We start from the raw sequence: 19,872 nt of genomic DNA on the forward strand, positions 1-19,872 counted from the left end.
GCATTAAAATAAAAAAGACTGTGCTTCAAAGAGAAAAGCAATTACAGAAACAGCATTAAAATGCCAGGCTCTCGGCACAAGATTCTGGATCAGTTTAAAAAAGTGATTGATGAATGGATAATGCGAGCTGAAGGAAGACTTTCGCAGCAAGCTGTGACCAGTCCCCACACTTCATTAGCTGCCATAATTAGGCCGGTGTTTCAATTTGTCAGGACTAGTAGGGACAATTTTACTGTGAATGCAAACATCAAAAACAGGGTCCCTTAGTCTTCAGAAGGGGTTGATGGGAGTTTTTTTTTTTTTTTCCTTGTCTATGTTACAAAAAGATTAATTGCAGCTGATGGAAGGCTGCGCAGTGATTGTCACTCTGTCCATGTACATTACACCTTATATTAAAAGGGAGACAGGCTGACACTATGCCGCTCAATCAAGCACCAAGATGGCAAGGTGAGCAGCGTAAGTGTGTGATTAATATTCTGATGCTGGGGTTCTAGGTTTGATGGGGTGATTGATTGGATCCCTACTTCTTCTTTCACATCTCAGAGTGATTTTTCTTGCTTACTGGGATCATAATGACAAACATTGGCTGGGAAGGTCAGTTAAAGGAAGCAGTGTGCCATATGGCTTGATAGGCAAGGTGTCAATGGGACATAGCAGTAGTTTTGTACCGTTCTAGCTTTTGGAAGAAGTAGATTGCTTAGCACTGCAAGCTTTTGAAATAGGTCAGCACTGACCTTAACCATGCCTGAAGAAGAGAAATCAGCTATTTCTAAGGCTGGTAAGAGTTGTCTTCTCACTAAACCACTAGAGGGTATTGTTTAACTCCACATTGTCCTTTAGGGAAAATACAGTGTCCCAATGATAGGTTTGTTGAAGTAGCAAAAGAGACAGGCACCATGCTAGGATTTGTGAAAAGAAGTATAAGTAAAATGTCACCCTAGATTTCTTAAAGTTTCTCTTTTAACTACACTTGTCAAGAGAAAAGCGAGGCTGCCAATGTTAACCTCTCCCAAAAATTCTAGTTGCCTGGTTTTTAACCTTCAAAAAACAACCCTAGCCTTAACTTGACCTTACTCCTAACCATAAACTAGTCCTTAACACTAGGGATGATCGAACTTTTGAAAAGTTCGGTTCGACCAGAACACCAGAATTTCCCGAAAGTTCGGTTCGGATTCCAGAACCCCATTGAAATCAATGGGACGAACTTTGGTAATCAAAAAACACCATTTTGAAACCCTAAAACCCAATGGTCACCCTGACATGGCAGAGTTCAGTCACCCTGGTATAGCAGGCAGGCAGAGTCAGCTAAACTACACTACGGTCACCCTGACATGGCAGAGTTCGGTCACCCAGGCATGGCAGAGTCAGGTCACCCTAAACTCCGGTCACCCTGACACTTAAAAGTATCCCTACAAAAACTAGATTATTGAATCTAACTATAGTGGTATATAGTACCCTAACTACACTGCATATCCCTTTCCTCACACTAAAAGAACAGCTCCATACAGCAGGAGAAACACAAATGCTTCCACTCTCTTCAAAAGCCTCTGTATTAGTGCTAGAGCTTAGGCGGGGCTATATTATATACTGGGGTGCTTATTCACTCCTTATTGGCCTCTGGACCCCGTAGTCACTCCAATCACGTTCCTAGCAGACTCCTGCCCCCTTCATTGGCTTTTACTGACGTTTCTGGGCCAATCACGGGCTTTTAAAGCCCACTTCCTGACCCATTGCATTTTGGGCGGTTCTGGTGACCGAATTCAGAACTTTTACCGCAAAAAGTTCGGAATTCGGCCGAATTTCGAACACCCAATGTTCAGGTCGAACCAATGGTCGACCCGAACCGTTCGATCATCCCTACTTAACACTAGCCTTCAACCCTTACATTATGGTAACCCCTTCAAAACCATACTAACTTTGTCATTGTCGAAAGTATCTGTCATTCTGTGTCAGGACTGGCATTTGAATGACCTGCTCTCTGCTTCAACAACATGCAGCACCGGGTTCTTACCACTAAAATGACCTCATGTGGTACAGCTATAATAATGTAAGTATGACCACTCAGACCTTCCAATCCATATTTAAACATCCCCTATTTTGCTCTGGGCATTGAATTCCCTGAATCTTTTAGGTAATGGATCCACTCCAATACACACCTATATACATTTTATTTCCCCAGACAGCATGAAAATCTTTAACATTTTCTAAGACAAATACAAGTTCCCTGACTCTGATATCTTCTGAAACCTTCTTATCAGAAATCTCATATTGAGATGCCAGTCCTATGATACATATACACAACCCAAGTTCAAATGCTAAGACCTGCACAGCCCAGGCTCAATCTCTTTATTCTTTTACTACTTCTGAATCCTCTCTCCAAGTCTCTCCAAGCATATGTGTCAAAATTGGAAACCAGTTAGATTCCCCTTTGGGTGACGAAACATGGGCATAGATATGTCCACTACCAAGTCTTGCTCTGCAAATGTTCTTGCACTTCAAACTAACCTCAATATCATCCCGGCCTCCAGGTGGTACTCAGTACTGGCTAGAATTGCCAAATACTGCCCAGGATATTCCTCAGCATTCTTTTGAAGATGCTCAGATCCTGGAACTTCTATGCATAGCTGGTGATATTGGCTGGTTGAGCATTATTTTGGGTTGCCCCCTCAACTCACTCTCAACAAGAAACTGCATAACATGTGCTCCCATCAGTTTATTCTTTTAACATTTACTGTATGTTTACAGCAATTAAGTAAATATAGCCAAATCTCCTGACTTGAATTTGCACATGAAGTTAGGAATCTGATTAAGAAGTCCCTGATATACCAAAATATGGCGGCAAAACTCCTGGAGAGAATGACCATTTTTTTCAAAATTTAGACCACTTGACCCAAGCACGTCCTCCCATCTCGCACCCACCTTTGACAGGGCCTCATACAACTGTGAGATGAGAGTAGTATACAAGTTACCCCCCCCCCCCCCCCCAGTGTGCCATGAGTAATGCTTGCAAAAATTCCATTGGGAGTCATTTGTCCCAGAAACCTCAGTCCTTACAATTAGGCCCTCCCAATCAAGTCCGCACGATCAGGTCCTCACTGATGTAGGCACACGCAGCAATGGGTCTTCCAAGCTCTGGCCCAAGGACACAGCGATTCTCTGTGGCTTAGTCTCTCAGCTTGTCTAGCTGGTGGGCACTGGCAGGTCTGCACACTGTTTCCCCATGGCCAAAGACCCTGGTCTCTCTAGAATTGCCCGGGAAAAGTCCTGTATCTCCTCCTCTGTTGTGCAGGGAATAATGGCTCCTGTAGTCCACAGATGTATCACCCTCCATTGACTTTTGCAGCGCCCCTTTAAGGACATTTCCCAGAATCCTTAGTCACTTCACAGCCTCCCTGGTGCTCTGATTGGCTCTCTGCTGCTGCTTGCCAGGAAGGAGGGGGGATCAGGAGTGAGCGGGTGATCACACAGCCCACTCTGACACAGTGCAGTGGAAGCAGGGAAGCTAAGGAAGAGAGGAACACACTCACTCCTCCAGCTGCTCTGTAACACCCTCACAGCAGCAGGGGGAGTGGGAAACAACTCACAGCCAGCAGCAGTGATGAGAGGAGAGCAGGCACAGGTACACACACAGCCGCTCAGTCACTGTTTATAGTGGTGGGGGCGAGCACACAGTTGGCAGCAGCACCCTGCTACACACTTTACTGTAGTACTTTGAAATTGGGCATTAGCACACTTGACCTTGCAATGTGCATATTCTACATTGTAGAACCCTGTAAAAATATATTGAAAAGAAAAGAAAAAAATAACAGGTGTAAACTTCGACAGATAAAGTACCGTCAATAGTCCCCCTAAGAAAAGATGTGTGTTTCTGGCAGGAACATCAAATGAAAAAAAAAGGAAACAGCCTGAAAAAAGAAAAAGAATGCAGCTACCATAACTATAGTCGGGTATGATTGAAAGAACTGAAATGCAATGAATAAAAAGGGGTGGGCCATAGACAGTAAGGCTGGAGAAGAAAAACTAGATAATGCTGCATGTCCTCTAGCCAAAAAATTAAGCAGGAACCGCTTGATTTGCTTTAACTTCTAATGCACACTGTGAGGAACTCACGGTGTGCAGTGAAGTCAGAGTTAGCTATTTCAGTTAAGAAGAGAGTTTAGCTTTAATGCTATATATATATATATATATATATAATAAACATTAATAAACAGTACTGTGGTAATACATGCTTTTATCCACAGGTATGTTAGAAGCTATCTTTTTTTTATCATATGAGAAATTCCTATGTCCTAATTTCCCACAAAGATTCATCCCCCTTGACAATGTGCATTTTTTACAGACAGAATAGGTCACTGTGGGGCACATGATCAGAGCTACAAACAAAAGTAATGGAATAAGGTGAGCAATTATATAGGTGGAAATGATATTTTGATTATGCTGTACGTGTTCTCGGAAACTTACCCGAAGGCAGAATCACGCTTTAACAATTTAAAATGAATGACAAAAGTCCAGCAAGGTTTAATTCATTTTTAATGTGAAAACGGAGGAATCACCTGGGGAGGAGGCCTATTTTATTCCAATCATTGCGTAAAAGTAAAATGACCCATAAGAAAGTCTGATTTTCAGCTAAACAGTTGAGTTGTAATGATCCCCACACACTGCTCTTGCACATCAATTATGATAATCATAATCACGGTCATTAAGCTGAACGTTCATTATTATGGGGATGCTGGTGACAGCAGATTCAATCACCGGGCGCAATGGGCAGGCAGTCACGGGCCCACCCAAGTTTTCCCGCATACAGCGTTGTGCTACATTAAATCTATGATGTGTTCCACATCCCACTCTATTCCAGATGGTAAAGGTCAACTTTATGTTCTGTGCAATATGCTTAGGCTCTCGAAATGAAATCTTTGGAGCTCTGGATATTTGTATGCGTTGTGTATCATAAAATAAGCCTTGTATACAGCCTACAAACTCATGCATATAATTAAATGGAACTGGGTCCTTCAAACTCATTTCATGAAAGCTGAAAGGCTAAACTACAAATTTTAAAACTTCAGTCAACCTTATTTACATTAAATGCAAATGATAGAAGATGCTTGTTGGCTGATAACGATTGGATAAGAAGCTATTGTATGTCTATGGGCAGTCTGTGAATTCTGCAGTTAAAGTCAGGAATAGACTAACACCAGAACTAATGCCTCAACCTAACCCTGACTTGTTCAAGTCCTTTATACCTCAGAGCGAAGCGCATATGCTCGAGTGAGGAAGCCTTTATTCAGGAAGCCAACTGTTTGAGACAGCAACTCCTACAAAGGGGAAATAGCCACAAATGCTTGAAAAAAGCTTTTAAGCGGGTGACAAAAACCTCCAGAAATGATCTCCTTTTTACTAAAAGAAAAACAACAGGTACTGGAACATCTAGAATCATCACAAAATATTCTAATGAACATAAAAAATGAAAACAGGTCCTGAATAAATATTGGCATTTATTGACATCAGACCCCACAGTGGGGCCATTTGTTCCCCCAACGCAGGGTTCCATCTGTTGGTGACTGGTTAGTAGAGAGTGAATACTGGTGATACACACGTGGTGACCCCTGTAAACTTTTGGGAACATTCCCTGTGTTGCTAATGCCCACATTGTCAATTCATTGACACCAGGCAGTGCATATAGTTGCCTAACGGATATACATACACCCCTAAACATTTTGCCAACTGCTAAACAGCGATGGTAGTGTACCTTTTGCAATGTGAGCATGGCTGCTACTATGTGGGAAAGACTATACAAAAACTCTTGTATATACGGCCATGTACTAAGTATGAAACAAGGGGACCCAGAGCTTCCCCTTGGAGCAACATGTCATACAGGTCCATATTGGTAAATTTCCTCAAGTGGCTTTTCTGGTCCTTGACCGAATCCACACCAGCTCACGGGGAGGGGACTTTAACAAAGTTCTTCATCAACGTGAGATGCGGTGGATTTCCGACCTCAATGCCACTCTACCTCCGGGCCTCAACAAGGCATACTGAAACATGATTTTTGCCCCCAGGGCGGCTCTCCCTTTTTTACAATCCTTGAGAGCAGTCATCTCTGACGCCATTGTGACCATAGAAAAAAATCTAAACCTTTTTGTGTCTCGGTATTCCATATGTTGAGTATTTTCCAGCATACTCTAACTCTTGGACTACTTCTACGGGGAGGGGGGGGTTACCCAGGAGGTCTAGGCTATCACTTTAAGTAACACACAAAGATACTGTGAGTGTTGCAGATTGTTAACTCATCTACATATGGATTTTCTATGTCTGTGTATTTACTTTTGCATAACACCAATATTTTAATGTTACATTTGTAGAAAATTAAACTATGCTATAATCTTCCCCTGAAGAAGAAATTATATCAGATTTGGAAATATGTTGGGATGCTTCTGTGAACGATGACCCTGTTTGGCCTCATACCGTAGCAGACCAACTTTTTGTTCCAGATCATGAGCATTTCTTGTATAAAATGTATGGTATTACGTCTTTAATTACAGTATACTTTTGTTTTTATATCACAGTTTGAGTCATCATTTTATGATGTTATATTCTTAAATAAAACTATTGTGTATACATATTTTCTAATAATAATACTTGATTGGCCTATGCCTTAAAAATCTCTGTGGGGCTTTCTCTCTTTTCTGTTTCACTATTTTGGGATGTGACAACATGCCTCCAGTAGCTAAAAACACCCAACTACTCGCACTTATATAGTCCCTTACACTGACCTTAACCCCTAACATTACATTAACCCCATAAAATGCTAAGCCAATACTAACCTTGTTATTTCTATTAGTATTTGCCATCTTTTGTCTGGAACAGACGCTAAAACCACCTGCTCTCTGAACCAATACCAGGTTCTTGGTATTGAAATGAACTGATGTTGGCACAACTGTAAAAATGTAGGAATATAAATTTAGGTATAAACTCGATTGTGACTGGTTCTCTTTAATGAGGATCTAAATTAAAAAAGTAACATTTTTGACCGGGGATTGCCAGAGATATATCTGGTAAAAAAAAAAAAAAAAAGGTTGCCGGTCTTTAAGCCTTTGCCAATGTGATTGTTTCCATTTACGGAAAGATCTTGCCACAATCTAGTCTTTATTTGTCACCTCATATTTATAAGTAGCCTAAAATTAAAGCAGATCTCCTCTCAGACAAGACAACACTCTTGTGCTTTGATGAAGTCTCCATAGCTGAAATGTGTCAGCATATAGCTTGTACCCATGTAACAAATAAAGTAATTTTATTTAAGAGCATCTGAGTTGCCAGCTTTCCTCATTAAAAAAAAAAAAACCATCACTCTTTAATTTAGTTATGTGTTCACTAAAGATAATTTATTGTATTTCAAAACACAGCTAGTATGAAAGTCTAATTCGGTCTTGATATTAGCTTACTGAAAAAGGCCAGCTGTGTAGGCCAACTAGGCTCCTGTATTGCTTTACACAATACTGTCAGTCTAACACTGTGAACATGCTTACAGGACTGAACTGCAAGGCCTAATCAGTGTGCTGATTCTAATTCATGACCCAATAAGCAGGATGAAGAAGTAGAGGGAACAAAGGTTACAACGATTTCAGGTCATACGGAGTATTGATTTATAATATTTAAAGTGGACATTGCAGTAAGATTCAAGGTCTGACACCCTCCCATTTACAAATCACCTACTGCTAGGTATATTATCCTGACATCATGTCCTTCCGGGAAGATTTCTGGGGAATTGAGAGCAGAGAGAAACACTCCAATATAGTGAAAGAGCGTCTTCTTATGAGATTTCGGCTGCTCTGTATTCCCCAGGATCTACTCAGAAGAAATGTGACGTCATGCACGTCTAGACGGGGTGAGGTAAATATTATATAATAATATTAATAATATAGTAAGGTAAATATTGTATAATATTTCTTTACAGGTACATTTTACACATATTAATAGTAGGTGATGTTTGAAGGTGATTCCTGAAAGGTTTGCTTTAAGACCCTGAAATTATAAGTATTGGCAGGAGTCCTACTTTTATTCAAACTAGACCATACAAAGCAACATATGACAGTACCAACCAGTACTTAGAACTAGTGTTGGAGGAACGGTTTGGCCCCAGCATGAGTTCGGGCCCAGCATTGGCTGTTCCCCCCGTTCAGAGAACACCCAAATTTGCATGGTATTCGGCGGGTGTTCTCCTCGCCGAACACCCTGCAATGCACTGCACAGTAAAAGCTGGTTGTTAAGAAGCGGGGCCAGTAAGCCGACCCTGGCGTCCTTAACAACCGATGAGTCATCAGCTGTCAATGGGCTTCCCCCCTGACAGCTGAATAAAAAAATAAAAAAAAAACATTTCCTGGTAAAAATAGTAAAAAAAAAAAAAAAACATGGCGTGGGGTCCCCCCCCAAAATCCATACCAGACCCCTATCCAAGCATGCTGGCTGGCAGGCCAGGAAAGGGGGGGGGGGGATGATTGAGCAGCCCTCTCCCTCCTCAACCATACCAGGCCATGTGCCCTTAGCATTGGAGGGTGCTTTGGGGTGGGGACCCCCACCACCCCTAAGCACTTTGTCCTCATGTTCATGGGGACAAGGGTCTCTTCCCTATAACCTAGAGCTGTGGTTGTGGGGTCTGCATGTGGGGGGCTTATCGGAATCTGGAAGTCCCCTTTAATAAGGGGGCACCAAGATCCCCCCTCCCCCAAGTGAATGAGTCCTACCCATTCATCAAAAATGTGTCAAAATAAATAAAAACAGTTAAATAAACAGTACACGGGTTTTGGCAATTCCTTTATTAAAAATAAATAAACAATGTCTCCCCGATGTAGATCCATCACGACGCTGCCACACAACTGACCCGAAAAATAAATAAAAAAATCGCTCCGCCCGCCAAGAAGGCAAATCGCTGTATAGCTGGCTTGCCGTTTGATAGTTCTTATTTAGGTAAGGGCAAGGCCACCTGGCCACGTCACCTGGTGGCACCGCCCTCTTGTGACATCACTGACTCAGCATGCAACGGTTTACAAATGTACTGAAAATAACCTCAGCACAGTGTGGACCATGCTGTTGGGAACAGGGTGTTGGCTGACCTAAGGAAAGTGACACTACAGTTATCCTATGAAAACAAAATAGCGGGGGGGGGGGAGGAGGAGGAGGAGGAGAAAAGCGCCAAGCCACCCTAAATGCAGTATTGTTTATTGATGAAAGGTCTGTGTTAATGCGGTTGTATCCTCAAAAAAAAAAAAAAAAAAAAACCCCTGCAGGACAAAGGCATATTGAGCTAGTATGCATCGCATACTAGCACATTATGAAATACTTACCTTAGAACAAAGCCCTGACACAGTCGCATGGACACCGCTGATGCAGCTGACATGTTCCCTCTGCGTCTCTTCTGGGTTTGGCGGCTCTGGTGTTGTGAGTGGCCGGAGCCGTGATGATGTCACTCCCGCGCCGGACCTTCAGAGCGCATGCGCCGCTGGTGTCAGCGGCTGCATGCAGGGCAAGTATCTCCTAAACCGTGCAGGTTTAGGAGATATTAATTTTACCTACAGGTAAGCCTTATTATAGGTAAAAGTTAAAAAGCGGATTATACTACCACTTTAAAAGTAAGTTATGCACTCACGGGGTGTCCATAAATTAAATTAACAAAAAAGGACTAAACAACTGAAATACTAAAATAATGTTGCTCCAATCTTACAAGAAACACAAGAAAGAGAGAGCGCACCAGCCTAGTGCATTATCCCAATAAAATGTTTATTTATAGACTAAAATAAGTCTACTAAAAAACACTGTGATGCACACAACCCATCAGAGTAAGCACTAGCATCACCATTGCTCAATCCACCATGCCTGCTCCTAGGCTTGGAAGGATTCCACCTGGATCCCAGCTGGTTTACACATTTCGAGGGTAGTACTTTCTTCCTCCTGCCCAAAACAGTTTTGGCTCTAATAGCACCCAGTGTAAAAAAAACAGGCTGCACATTGCTAATACCAATTATGAGCCTTGGCGCCCTTAAAAATAGATTTCCAGAGGTAATTTTTGCCATTTGAGGATATTTACTTTTATGTACCAGATGTTTAATATAATCACACTTGTCTTGTAGGTCTTATTCATAGGCAATGAAGTGCTGTGAATGTGCCACCATCCAACAACAAGAATGCATAAGATACAAAGTAAAGCTGGGTATCTGGGACTTTTAGGGTACAAACAGTAACCGAAAAAAAGGTTTATAAAATACCATTCTAAATGTTATAGTTACAATCATAAAACTATGTATAAAAGATTACTTGGCTGGTCTAATACAGATTTTCATTCATGTCTTATTAGCATATTCATCCTAATACACTGCTCAAAATATTTAAAGGGTCACTTTTTAAACAGATTATAGCATCAAGTCAATTAAACTCCTGGGATATTTATCTGGCCAGTTAAGTAGCAGAGGGGTTGTTAATCAGTTTCATCTGCTTTCGTGTTAACTAAGTTAACAACAGGGACACTAGATGGGCAGCAATGAGGCAACCTCTAAAACAGAATGGTTTCACAGGTGGAGACCACTGAAATAGCTCTCCCTACTCATCTTCTCTGCCTTTTTTTTACTCGTTTTCATTTGGCTAGGGTCAGTGTCACAACTGGTAGCATGAGGTGATACCTTGACCCTATAGAAGTTGCAAAGGCATTCCAACTCCTCCGGGATAGAACATCAATACGTGCCATTGCCAGAAGGTTTGCTGTGTCTCCCACCACAGTCTCAAGAGCATGGAGGAGATTCTAGGAGACAGGCAGTTACTCTGACCTCCAGCAGGCCACTGATGTGAATTTCTCTGGCCAAACAATCAGAAACAGACTTCTTGAGGGTCGCCTGAGGGCCCAACGTCCTCTAGTGGGCCCTGTGCTCACTGCCTGACACAGTGGTGCTCAATTGGCATTTGCCATTGAATTGCCAGGTCTGCCACTGACACTCTGTGCTTTTCACAGATAAGAGCAGGTTCACCTTGAGCACATGTGACAGATGTGAAAGGGTCTGGAGAAGCAATGGAGAACCTTATACTGCCTGTAACATTATTCAGCATGACCGGTTTGGTTATGGGTCAGTGATGGTCTGGGGAGGCATATCCATGGAGGGATGCACAGGTCAGACAATGGCACCCTGACTGCCATTAGGTATTGGGATGAAATCTTTGGACCCATTGTCAGACCCTACACTGTTGCAGTGGATCCTGGATTCCTCCTGGTGCACAACAATACCTGGCCTCATGTGGTGAGAGTATGCAGCCACCTCCTGGAGGATGAAGGAACTGATACCACTAAATGGCCCCCACGCTCGCCTGACTTAAATCCAATAGAACACCTCTAGGACATTATGTTTTGGTCCATCTGACACCACCAAGTTGTACCTCAGTCTGCTCAGAAGCAGTGGCGGCTGGGGGGGGGGGCAACAGACCGACTGCACCATACCCCCCCCCTGGACCCCACCATTCCCCCCCCGGACCACAGGGAGATAGGGGAGACAGGAGAGGAGAGGAAGGAGAGGACAGACAGGAACCCCCCACCTTACTCACCCTGCCTGGATGCAGCAGCAGGCGGTGGCGGCAGCTTCGGCTTCTTTTTCCCCTGTCTTCTGCGTCTCCTCCCTCCTCCTCCATGCCCAATGGCATGGCTTCTCCTTTCGGCCAATCAGGAAACGGGTCTCAAAACCCACTTCCTGATTGGCCAGGAGGAGGATCCGTGTGACAATAGCAAATTTTAATTCGCTATTGTCACACAACTGGGTGGGCTCGGGGCCCACTGCTCTGCGCCCCGAGCTCACCCTTTTTTTTAGCCTGTGAGAGCCTCTGGCTCTAATCCCAAGGCTAAAAAAAAAAAACCCCATTAAACTCCATGCGTCCGGCGCCCTGCATGCAGATTAGGGGCCGGACGCATGGATAGGGGGGGCGGCGCCCCTGTGCCCCGTATGACCATCCGCCACTGCTCAGAAGCTCAGTGATGCCCTGGTCCAGATTTGGGAGGAAATACCCCAGGACACCATCCGTCGTCTCAAAAGTAGCATGCCCCGACGTTGTGAAGCATGCATAGAAGCACGTGGGAGCCATACAAACTACTGAGTTGATTTGTTTTTCGGGTTGTCTATAAAATTCAGCCCTCTGTAGGTTGGTCATTTTCATTTCCATCAAACGATGTGGCATCCTTTTGTTCCTAACACATTACCCAGTCCATATCAGTATACTTGTAGATAACCAGCATGATATTTTTCCCCATTGAGATCTGATGTGTATTCAAAGTGTTTCTTTAATTTTTTTGAGCAGTGTATATACTGAATAATGATATAGTGATGTCCATAGCAGTTTTCCTAGAACAGAGCCCAACGTGTTTGGAGCAGATCTTCATCAGGGAAATACAGACATTAGACATGGGGTTTCAGGATATAAACGAAGAATTGTGAGAGCAAGCGCCTATGACAGGGACAGATGAGGACATCATCACAGTAGGGTGTTCTGAACATCCCTGCACAGCCATGACCCAATGAATGTGAGTATGAATGGACATGCACCAGTGATGCCAGAAATAAAAACACCTATATCTCATGAATAGAACAGTTTTAGAGGATTTGTATGCTATCAACATGTATAATGTATAATCAAATTGCAGAAGAGGACAAGTTATAATGTTCACTCTCCACTCACTTAAATGTAATACATTGTATTGCAAAGGTCTTAGAAGGCTCTTAATCATTCAGGTGCTACAACACACAAGGAATATAAAAACACAGAAAGTTGGTTTTTACCTTTTTTGTTACCCATGTATTTGGATCCTCATCACGAAAATGTTGACTGCCATACGGGATCCTCTTGTATTCAGTGGATGTGTGAATTAATGGTTCATAGGGTTTATTTTTTTGAAAACTGGCAAATGGAGCAAATCTAAAATTAAAAATAAAATTAAGAAATTAATTAATGAATGAATGGATGGAAGAAAATGGTCTCTAAACAGACAAAAAAAACCTGCAAGACAATGGCATATGTGCTAGTATGCTTCGCTCTGAAGTTCCGGCACGATAGGCTGGACCTTCAGAGCGCATGCCGGGTGAATATCTCCTAAACCGAGCAGGTTTAGAGATATTAATTTTACCTACAGGTTACAGATTGTAAAGTCTTGTTTTCTTTTTTTTTAAATGACAAACATGTTATACTTACCTCCTCTGTGCAGTTGGTTTTTCACAGGGCAGCCCGGATCCTCCTTTTCTCGGGTCCCTCTTGGATGTTCCTGGCCCCTCTCTCCTGTCGAATGCCCCCACAGCAAGCTTGCTATGGGGGAACCCGTGCCAAGCTGCAGCTCCTTGTGTCCATTCAGACATGGAGCTGTGGTTCGGCCCTGCCCCCTCTCTCTCCTGATTGGCTAACTGGCTTTGATTGACAGCTGTGGGAGGCGATGGAGCCGCGGCTGTGTCTCAGCCAGTGAGTAGGGAGAGTCTCAGACGGCTAAGGGACTGGAGGACCTCGCTCACTGGACAGTGATGGGGCTCAGGTAAGTATTAGGGGCTGCTGGGGAGGCTGATTCAAACAGAAGGTTTTTATTTTAATGCATAGAATGCATTAAGATAAAAAACATTCTGACTTTACAACTCCTTTTACTATGTACACTATATGGCCAAAAGTTTGTAATCACCTGAAAATCATACCTACCTATGGCAAAAAGTATGCAGACATCCCTCCAAACTATTGCGTTCAGGTGTTTCCAGTGAAGTGCACTATTAACACACATTTTGAATTTTTATTGGCACAAGCTACCTAAAAGTAATTTGTGATGGGTATTTCACTTGCATTATTGTACACAAAATTATATATTAAAAAGATGTACATCAGACAGTTCAATCCTAAACCTTGCTGAATAGCTGATGAGCTAAAACGCAAACAAACCAATTAAAAAAAAAAAAAATGTTAAAAGGTCATGTACCGCTTTGACTACTCTCATTAGATAAGTAAACTAGAGTTCCAAAGAAGGACACTGGAGCAGTGAAGTAAAATATGTAATACTGTATATGTAAGTATATCTCAAATAGTATATTAGAACAGTACATTCAAACCAGGCTAGGATCCATGCATCAGTGTAGAAGATATCACATGTTGTATAATTGGCAAGCATGGTATCTACATATAAGATCAATCCACCAATGTCCATGTCTGAAAGGCCTCAATATAATCAAGGGTTTTAGAGATGCAGATAATCCTCATAGTTAGTGAGGTTGAAAAAAGACATCAGTCCATCCAGTTCAACCTATGATGTGTGTGTGTGTTTGCTTTAACCGTACATTGTATACCCCTGTATGTTGTGGTCTTTAAGGTGTCCATCTAATAGTTTTTTGAAACTATCAATGCTCCCTGCTGATACGACTGCTTGTGGAAGAGAATTCCACATCCTTACCGTTCTTACAGTGAAGAACCCCTTACGCACTTTAAGGTTAAACCGCCTTTCCTCAAGTTTTAGTGAGTGGCCACGTGTCTTATTGTATCTCCTATCTCTGAATAGTTTGTTCCTTATGCTCGGGTCACCAGTACAGTATTTGTACATTGATATCATATCCCCCCTCAATCGTCTTTTCTCCAGAGAGAAAAGGTTCAGTGCTTGTAGTCTTTCCTCATAGCTGATGTCCTCCATTCCCCTAATTATTTTTGTTGCCCTTCTCTGGACTTTCTCCAATTCCAGCACATCCTTCCTGAGGACCGGTGCCCAGAACTGGACAGCATACTCCAGATGTGCCCGGACCAGAGTCTTGTAGAGTGGGAGAATAATCTCTTTATTTCTGGAGTGAATCCCCTTTTTTATACATCCCAGTATTCTGTTGGCTTTGCTTGCGGCAGCTTGGCATTGCATGCCACTGCCAAGCTTGTTGTCTACCAGTACCCCCAAGTCCTTTTCCATCCTAGACTCACCCAGAGGTTCCCCCCCTAGTGAGTAGCTTGCTTTCTGGTTTCTGGCCCCCAAGTGCATTACTTTACATTTATCAACATTAAACCTCATCTGCCATGTAGTTGCCCACCCCGTTATTTTGTTCAGGTCTGCTTGCAAGGTTTCCACATCCTGCATAGAAGATATTGGCATGCCTAGTTTAGTATCATCTGCAAATACTGAGATTGTACTAGATATCCCCTCCTCTAGATCATTTATGAACAAATTAAACAGGATTGGTCCCAGGACAGAACCCTGGGGGACCCCACTTTCCACACCCGCCCAATCCGAGTACTCCCCATTAATCACCACCCTCTGTACTCTCCCCTGGAGCCAGTTCTCTATCCAGGTACTCACCTTATGATCCATACCTACCTTCCTTAGTTTGTACAGTAATCGTTTGTGGGGAACGGTGTCAAAGGCCTTCGCAAAGTCCAGATACACCACATCCACAGGCTTACCTTTATCTAGGTGGCTGCTCACTTCATCGTAGAAGGTTAATAGATTGGTTTGGCAGGAACGATTTTTCATAAATCCATGCTGATTACTACTTATAATACCGTTTTCATTACTAAAGTCTTGTATGTGGTCCCTTAACATCCCCTCCAAAATTTTGCAGACTACAGATGTTAGGCTGACCGGCCTATAGTTACCCGGGATATATCTCGACCCCTTCTTAAATATTGGTACCACGTTGGCTTTTTTCCAATCAGCTGGCACCATACCCCTCTGTAAACTATCCTTAAAGATCAAGAATAATGGTCTGGCAATCACCTGGCTGAGCTCATTAAGAACCCTCGGGTGCAAGCCATCCGGTCCCGGGGATTTATTTATGTTAAGTTTCTCTAGTTTAGCTCTAAGTCTATCCTCTGTTAGCCATGGCGGCACTTCCTGAGGTGTATTATTTAGTTCGGCCTTACAAGCTGGGTTTGTGTAGCCCCCCGATTCTTTTGTGAAGACTGAAGAGAAGAAATTATTTAACACTTCCGCCTTTTCTTTGTCCTCAGTGGCCATATTTCCTTTGTCATCTTTTATGGGGCCAATGTGTTCTGGCCTCGCTTTCCTACTGTTTATATACTTAAAGAACTTCTTGGGGTTCTTTTTACTCTCCTCCGCTATATGTCTCTCGTGTTCTATTTTAGCCGCCCTGATTTCGTCTTTACATTTCTTATTACACTCTTTGTAATGCTTAAATGCTGCCAATGACCCCTCAGTCTTGTATTTTTTGAAGGCATTTTCTTTAGCACTAATATACATTTTTATGTTGGAGTTTAGCCATCCAGGGTTTATTTTTGCTCTTTTAAATTTATTTCCCTTTGGAATGCACTGGCCAATCCCCCTGTTTAGTATGCTCTTGAAGCGCTCCCATTTTTCCTCCGTGTTCTTTGTTCCCAGGGTTCTATCCCAATTGATATTTTCTAGCAGCAAGCGCAGTTTAGGGAAATTGGCTCTTTTGAAATTCAGTGTTCTTATATTACCCCTCTGCTTCCTATTACTGTAATTAATACTGAACTTATTGACCTATGGTCACTGTTTCCTAAGTTGTAACGTATTTCTATATCCGTGATCAGGTCTGTATTGTTGGTAATCAGTAGGTCAAGTACCGCATTGTTTCTTGTCGGTGCATTCACCATCTGACCCATAAAATTGTCCTGCAAAACATTTAGGAACTGCCTAGCCTTGGCTGAGTGCGCGGTTCCTTCTGCCCAGTCTATATCTGGATAATTAAAGTCCCCCATTATAATGATGTTTCCCATCCTTGCTGCCAATCCTATCTGTAAAAGGAGGTCCGCCTCACCCTCCTCCCTCTGGTTGGGGGGTCTATAGCATACGCCCAATATTACCTTCCCCGCCGTGCCTTCCCTTTGAAGCTCTACCCATAGGGATTCTGCCTCGTCCTTAGCTCCATTATTAATATCATCCCTCATATTTACCTGTACACTGTTCTTAATATACAGACATACCCCTCCCCCTTTTTTACCTTCTCTATCTCTGCGATAAAGGGAATACCCCTGAATGGTCGCCATCCAATCATGAGAGCTGTCAAACCAAGTCTCAGTTATCCCCACAAAATCTAAGTCCTCCTCAAACATCAGGAGCTCCAGCTCTCCCATCTTGTTGGCCAGGCTTCTGGTATTGACATACAACCCTCTTAATTTTGATCGGTTACATTTATCTTCATTTGATGTTTTTAGGCTGCTCTCTTGATTTTTCCCCATACCCACCCTGGGTTTAGGAGCTCCGAACACCCTACCGCTAATGCCCCCATATCTGCCCTCTGAAACTTGCTTTCCACTGGCTAACTCTACATCTGTACCCTCCCCCCATTCCCTAGTTTAACCATAGTGGGCTTACAGGGGCTATCAGATCTCCAAGTATAATCAGAGCCTATATCTATTATAGAACTCTTCCAGAAACCCGACTCTTTTAAGGTAATCCTGCATGTAGTATAGATACACACCTGAAATCCTGGAATAAATCTCCATCCACATATTTTAATGCAATGCACAGCACATGGCAAAGGATCTTACTCACATAAAAGGTCTTTGTATACGTTATCTAAATAATAACCAAGAGGGAGACAGATTTGGTAGATTCCATGTGGAATTCCTAAACTCAATTGAAGATATTCAAAGCTTTGAGATCCAAAATGAAAAAATGTACTCTTTGGGCTTGGGAGCGGTGAACAAATTGGAGTAAAACTCCTGCCACTGTTCTACCACATGAACTGGGGAAATGACACCTTGATCTAGAAGAACTGAAGAAATTCAATGGACATCTGCTAATCTGTACAGTGACATAGGAAGGTTGGAGATCTGAAATAACAGAAACTGAAACTGAAAACAGTTTGTAGCATTTGGATACTACCTCCTGCACCCAAGTGTCTAAGTTTCAAGCTCTTCAAGTGTCCACAAAAATGGACAAACAACCCCCCACTCTCCTGTATACAGAGGAAGGATTGTAGGAGAGTTTGACAGATGCTGAGTGCCAAGACTTACAGGTTAATGCTGAGCCAAGCTCAGGAGGGACTTGATGTGGAAGTTGAGGGAGTGAAGAGACAAAAATGATGTTTCTTAACAGATAAAGAGGGGAAAGACTTTGCAGTCTGTTCGTTAGGTTTTTTCTGCTATGGCAGATGGGTGTTCTTGTCACCTGTATCATCCTTGTTGATGTTGTCAAGAGCTAATCTGAAAATATGCTATCCTTTGAAGGCCCTGCAGATCAAATGCTTTTCACACAGAGGTTCTGTAGTCCAGCACTTTAGCTCTATGCATATGCTCTGACACGAGACACGTGCAAGCAATGAGATGGAAGGCTTCTAGCAAACTGTCACAGGTTAAAGTTAATGCTACTGCCATCTGTCCATAGTGTGCTATAACTAAAGGTTCAACCTCAACAGCTATAAGATCACTATTCAGATATTGTTTGATAAAGCCAGGTCATATCAGTTATTAAACGAAGGACAGAACCTGCCAGCCAGGACGGAGCTCTAGAAAAACCTTCCAAACACTTATTAGATGGGTCCTTAAAGACAGACCACAGTGGGAATAGACCACCTCTGTACAAAGTCCTCACCAAACAGATACAAGGCCAATAAGTGCTTAGAGGGAGAAAACAGCTTAACAGGATGCTTTCAAGTTGGAAAAGCAGGTGCACAAGTCTTACGGCCTTAGATGTTTTAAATGACCCAAGACTGGAAACAGCACCGGTAGAAGCAACAGGCTGATACTTTAGATTCAGAGTGGTGCACACTGCATCCATTAGAGCAGAAATAGTCTCTTTTAACTTGAAAGTGATAGCAGAAAATTGCAACTTCTAAGGGGTAAGCCCACCAGCCAAGGACTGGAATGACTTAGAATCAGACAGAGTATCTGTGGCTGATGACTTGAAGTCACGAAGGCCATGGGCATATCAGATAGAGAAGCTACAGTAAAGAGCTTGGGAACACACTTGTTGAGTCTAGCCACACCAATGAAGCCACAGAGGACTCCGAAGATGAAACAGACTCAGAGGATCACATGATTCTAGGCTGCAGACATTGGTACAGCCATTAGCAGAATGTGACCTAGGGGCACCTGGTATAGCGCGACTGTCCCACCCTTGTGTCTGAAATCAGACATGTTGCAACTGCCTGGTGGTAAGGCAGTGTATAGACTCAGAGTAAGCGGCAAGGGCTCTGGTACTTACAAAACCCAGACAGCTGGTAGCAAGTGAGGTGCAGCTAGCCGTAGGTGACCAAACTCACTGTAAGCAGGCAGCAGGAATGCATTGAAGTTCCACAGGGCTCTTTGCAAGTGGGGGAAGAAGCAGGGTAATGCTTCCTCGCTGGTGAATGGCATGAAAGAGAGCTCAGAGACAATGTGTGGGAAACTCCTCCCAGCGGATGACACCACTAATCATATCCACATCATTAGAAAAAAAAAGGCAAATATCAATACAAGTAAATGAGGTAGCTCACAAACCTACTCATTAGGTGGGTCTTCGGAGACAGGGCAAACACTGAGACAATATGAGAGAGAGAAGGGGTATCCGCGCTAAGGAATAGGGATAACAGGGAAAGAGGAAAAAATATATATAAATAAAGAAATTGGCTGCAGCCCACTTCAAGATATAACCCTAAAAGGGATATACAATAAACGTGTAAAAAAAGGGGGGGGAAATGATGGCGCTGCCAAAAATGGTGTCCAATAAACTGGTATGATTAAGTTTGTGTGGTGTCAGTAATTCAATAAATAGCAATCAATGTCCTCTGGCTGTGTATGGTGTACCAGTAGCCTCAGACCAATGCTTTCCTATATGTCGTATAAATAAAGATAAAAATCTCAGGTGAAGTGGAGGATCAGTGTGCACAGATCCCGACGTATAAAGTGCAAAAAAACTGGTATATAAGAGTTAGCTCTTTATATATA

General features: G+C 42.8%; 1 protein-coding gene across 2 annotated transcripts in view; it reads right to left on the bottom strand.

The window, feature by feature from the left end:
- SPATA17 (spermatogenesis associated 17) overlaps window positions 1-19,872 on the bottom strand; it is a 270,854-nt gene that overhangs the window by 50,284 nt on the left and 200,698 nt on the right. For both annotated transcript variants that reach the window (XM_082249589.1, XM_082249588.1), the window contains one exon: window positions 12,801-12,936. In XM_082249589.1, coding sequence (XP_082105715.1) covers window positions 12,801-12,936 — 136 coding nt within the window. The remainder of the gene's footprint in view (window positions 1-12,800; window positions 12,937-19,872) is intronic.

Source organism: Pelophylax lessonae, assembly GCF_965119305.1.
Source record: "Pelophylax lessonae genome assembly, chromosome: 3".
Lineage (NCBI taxonomy): Eukaryota > Metazoa > Chordata > Amphibia > Anura > Ranidae > Pelophylax > Pelophylax lessonae.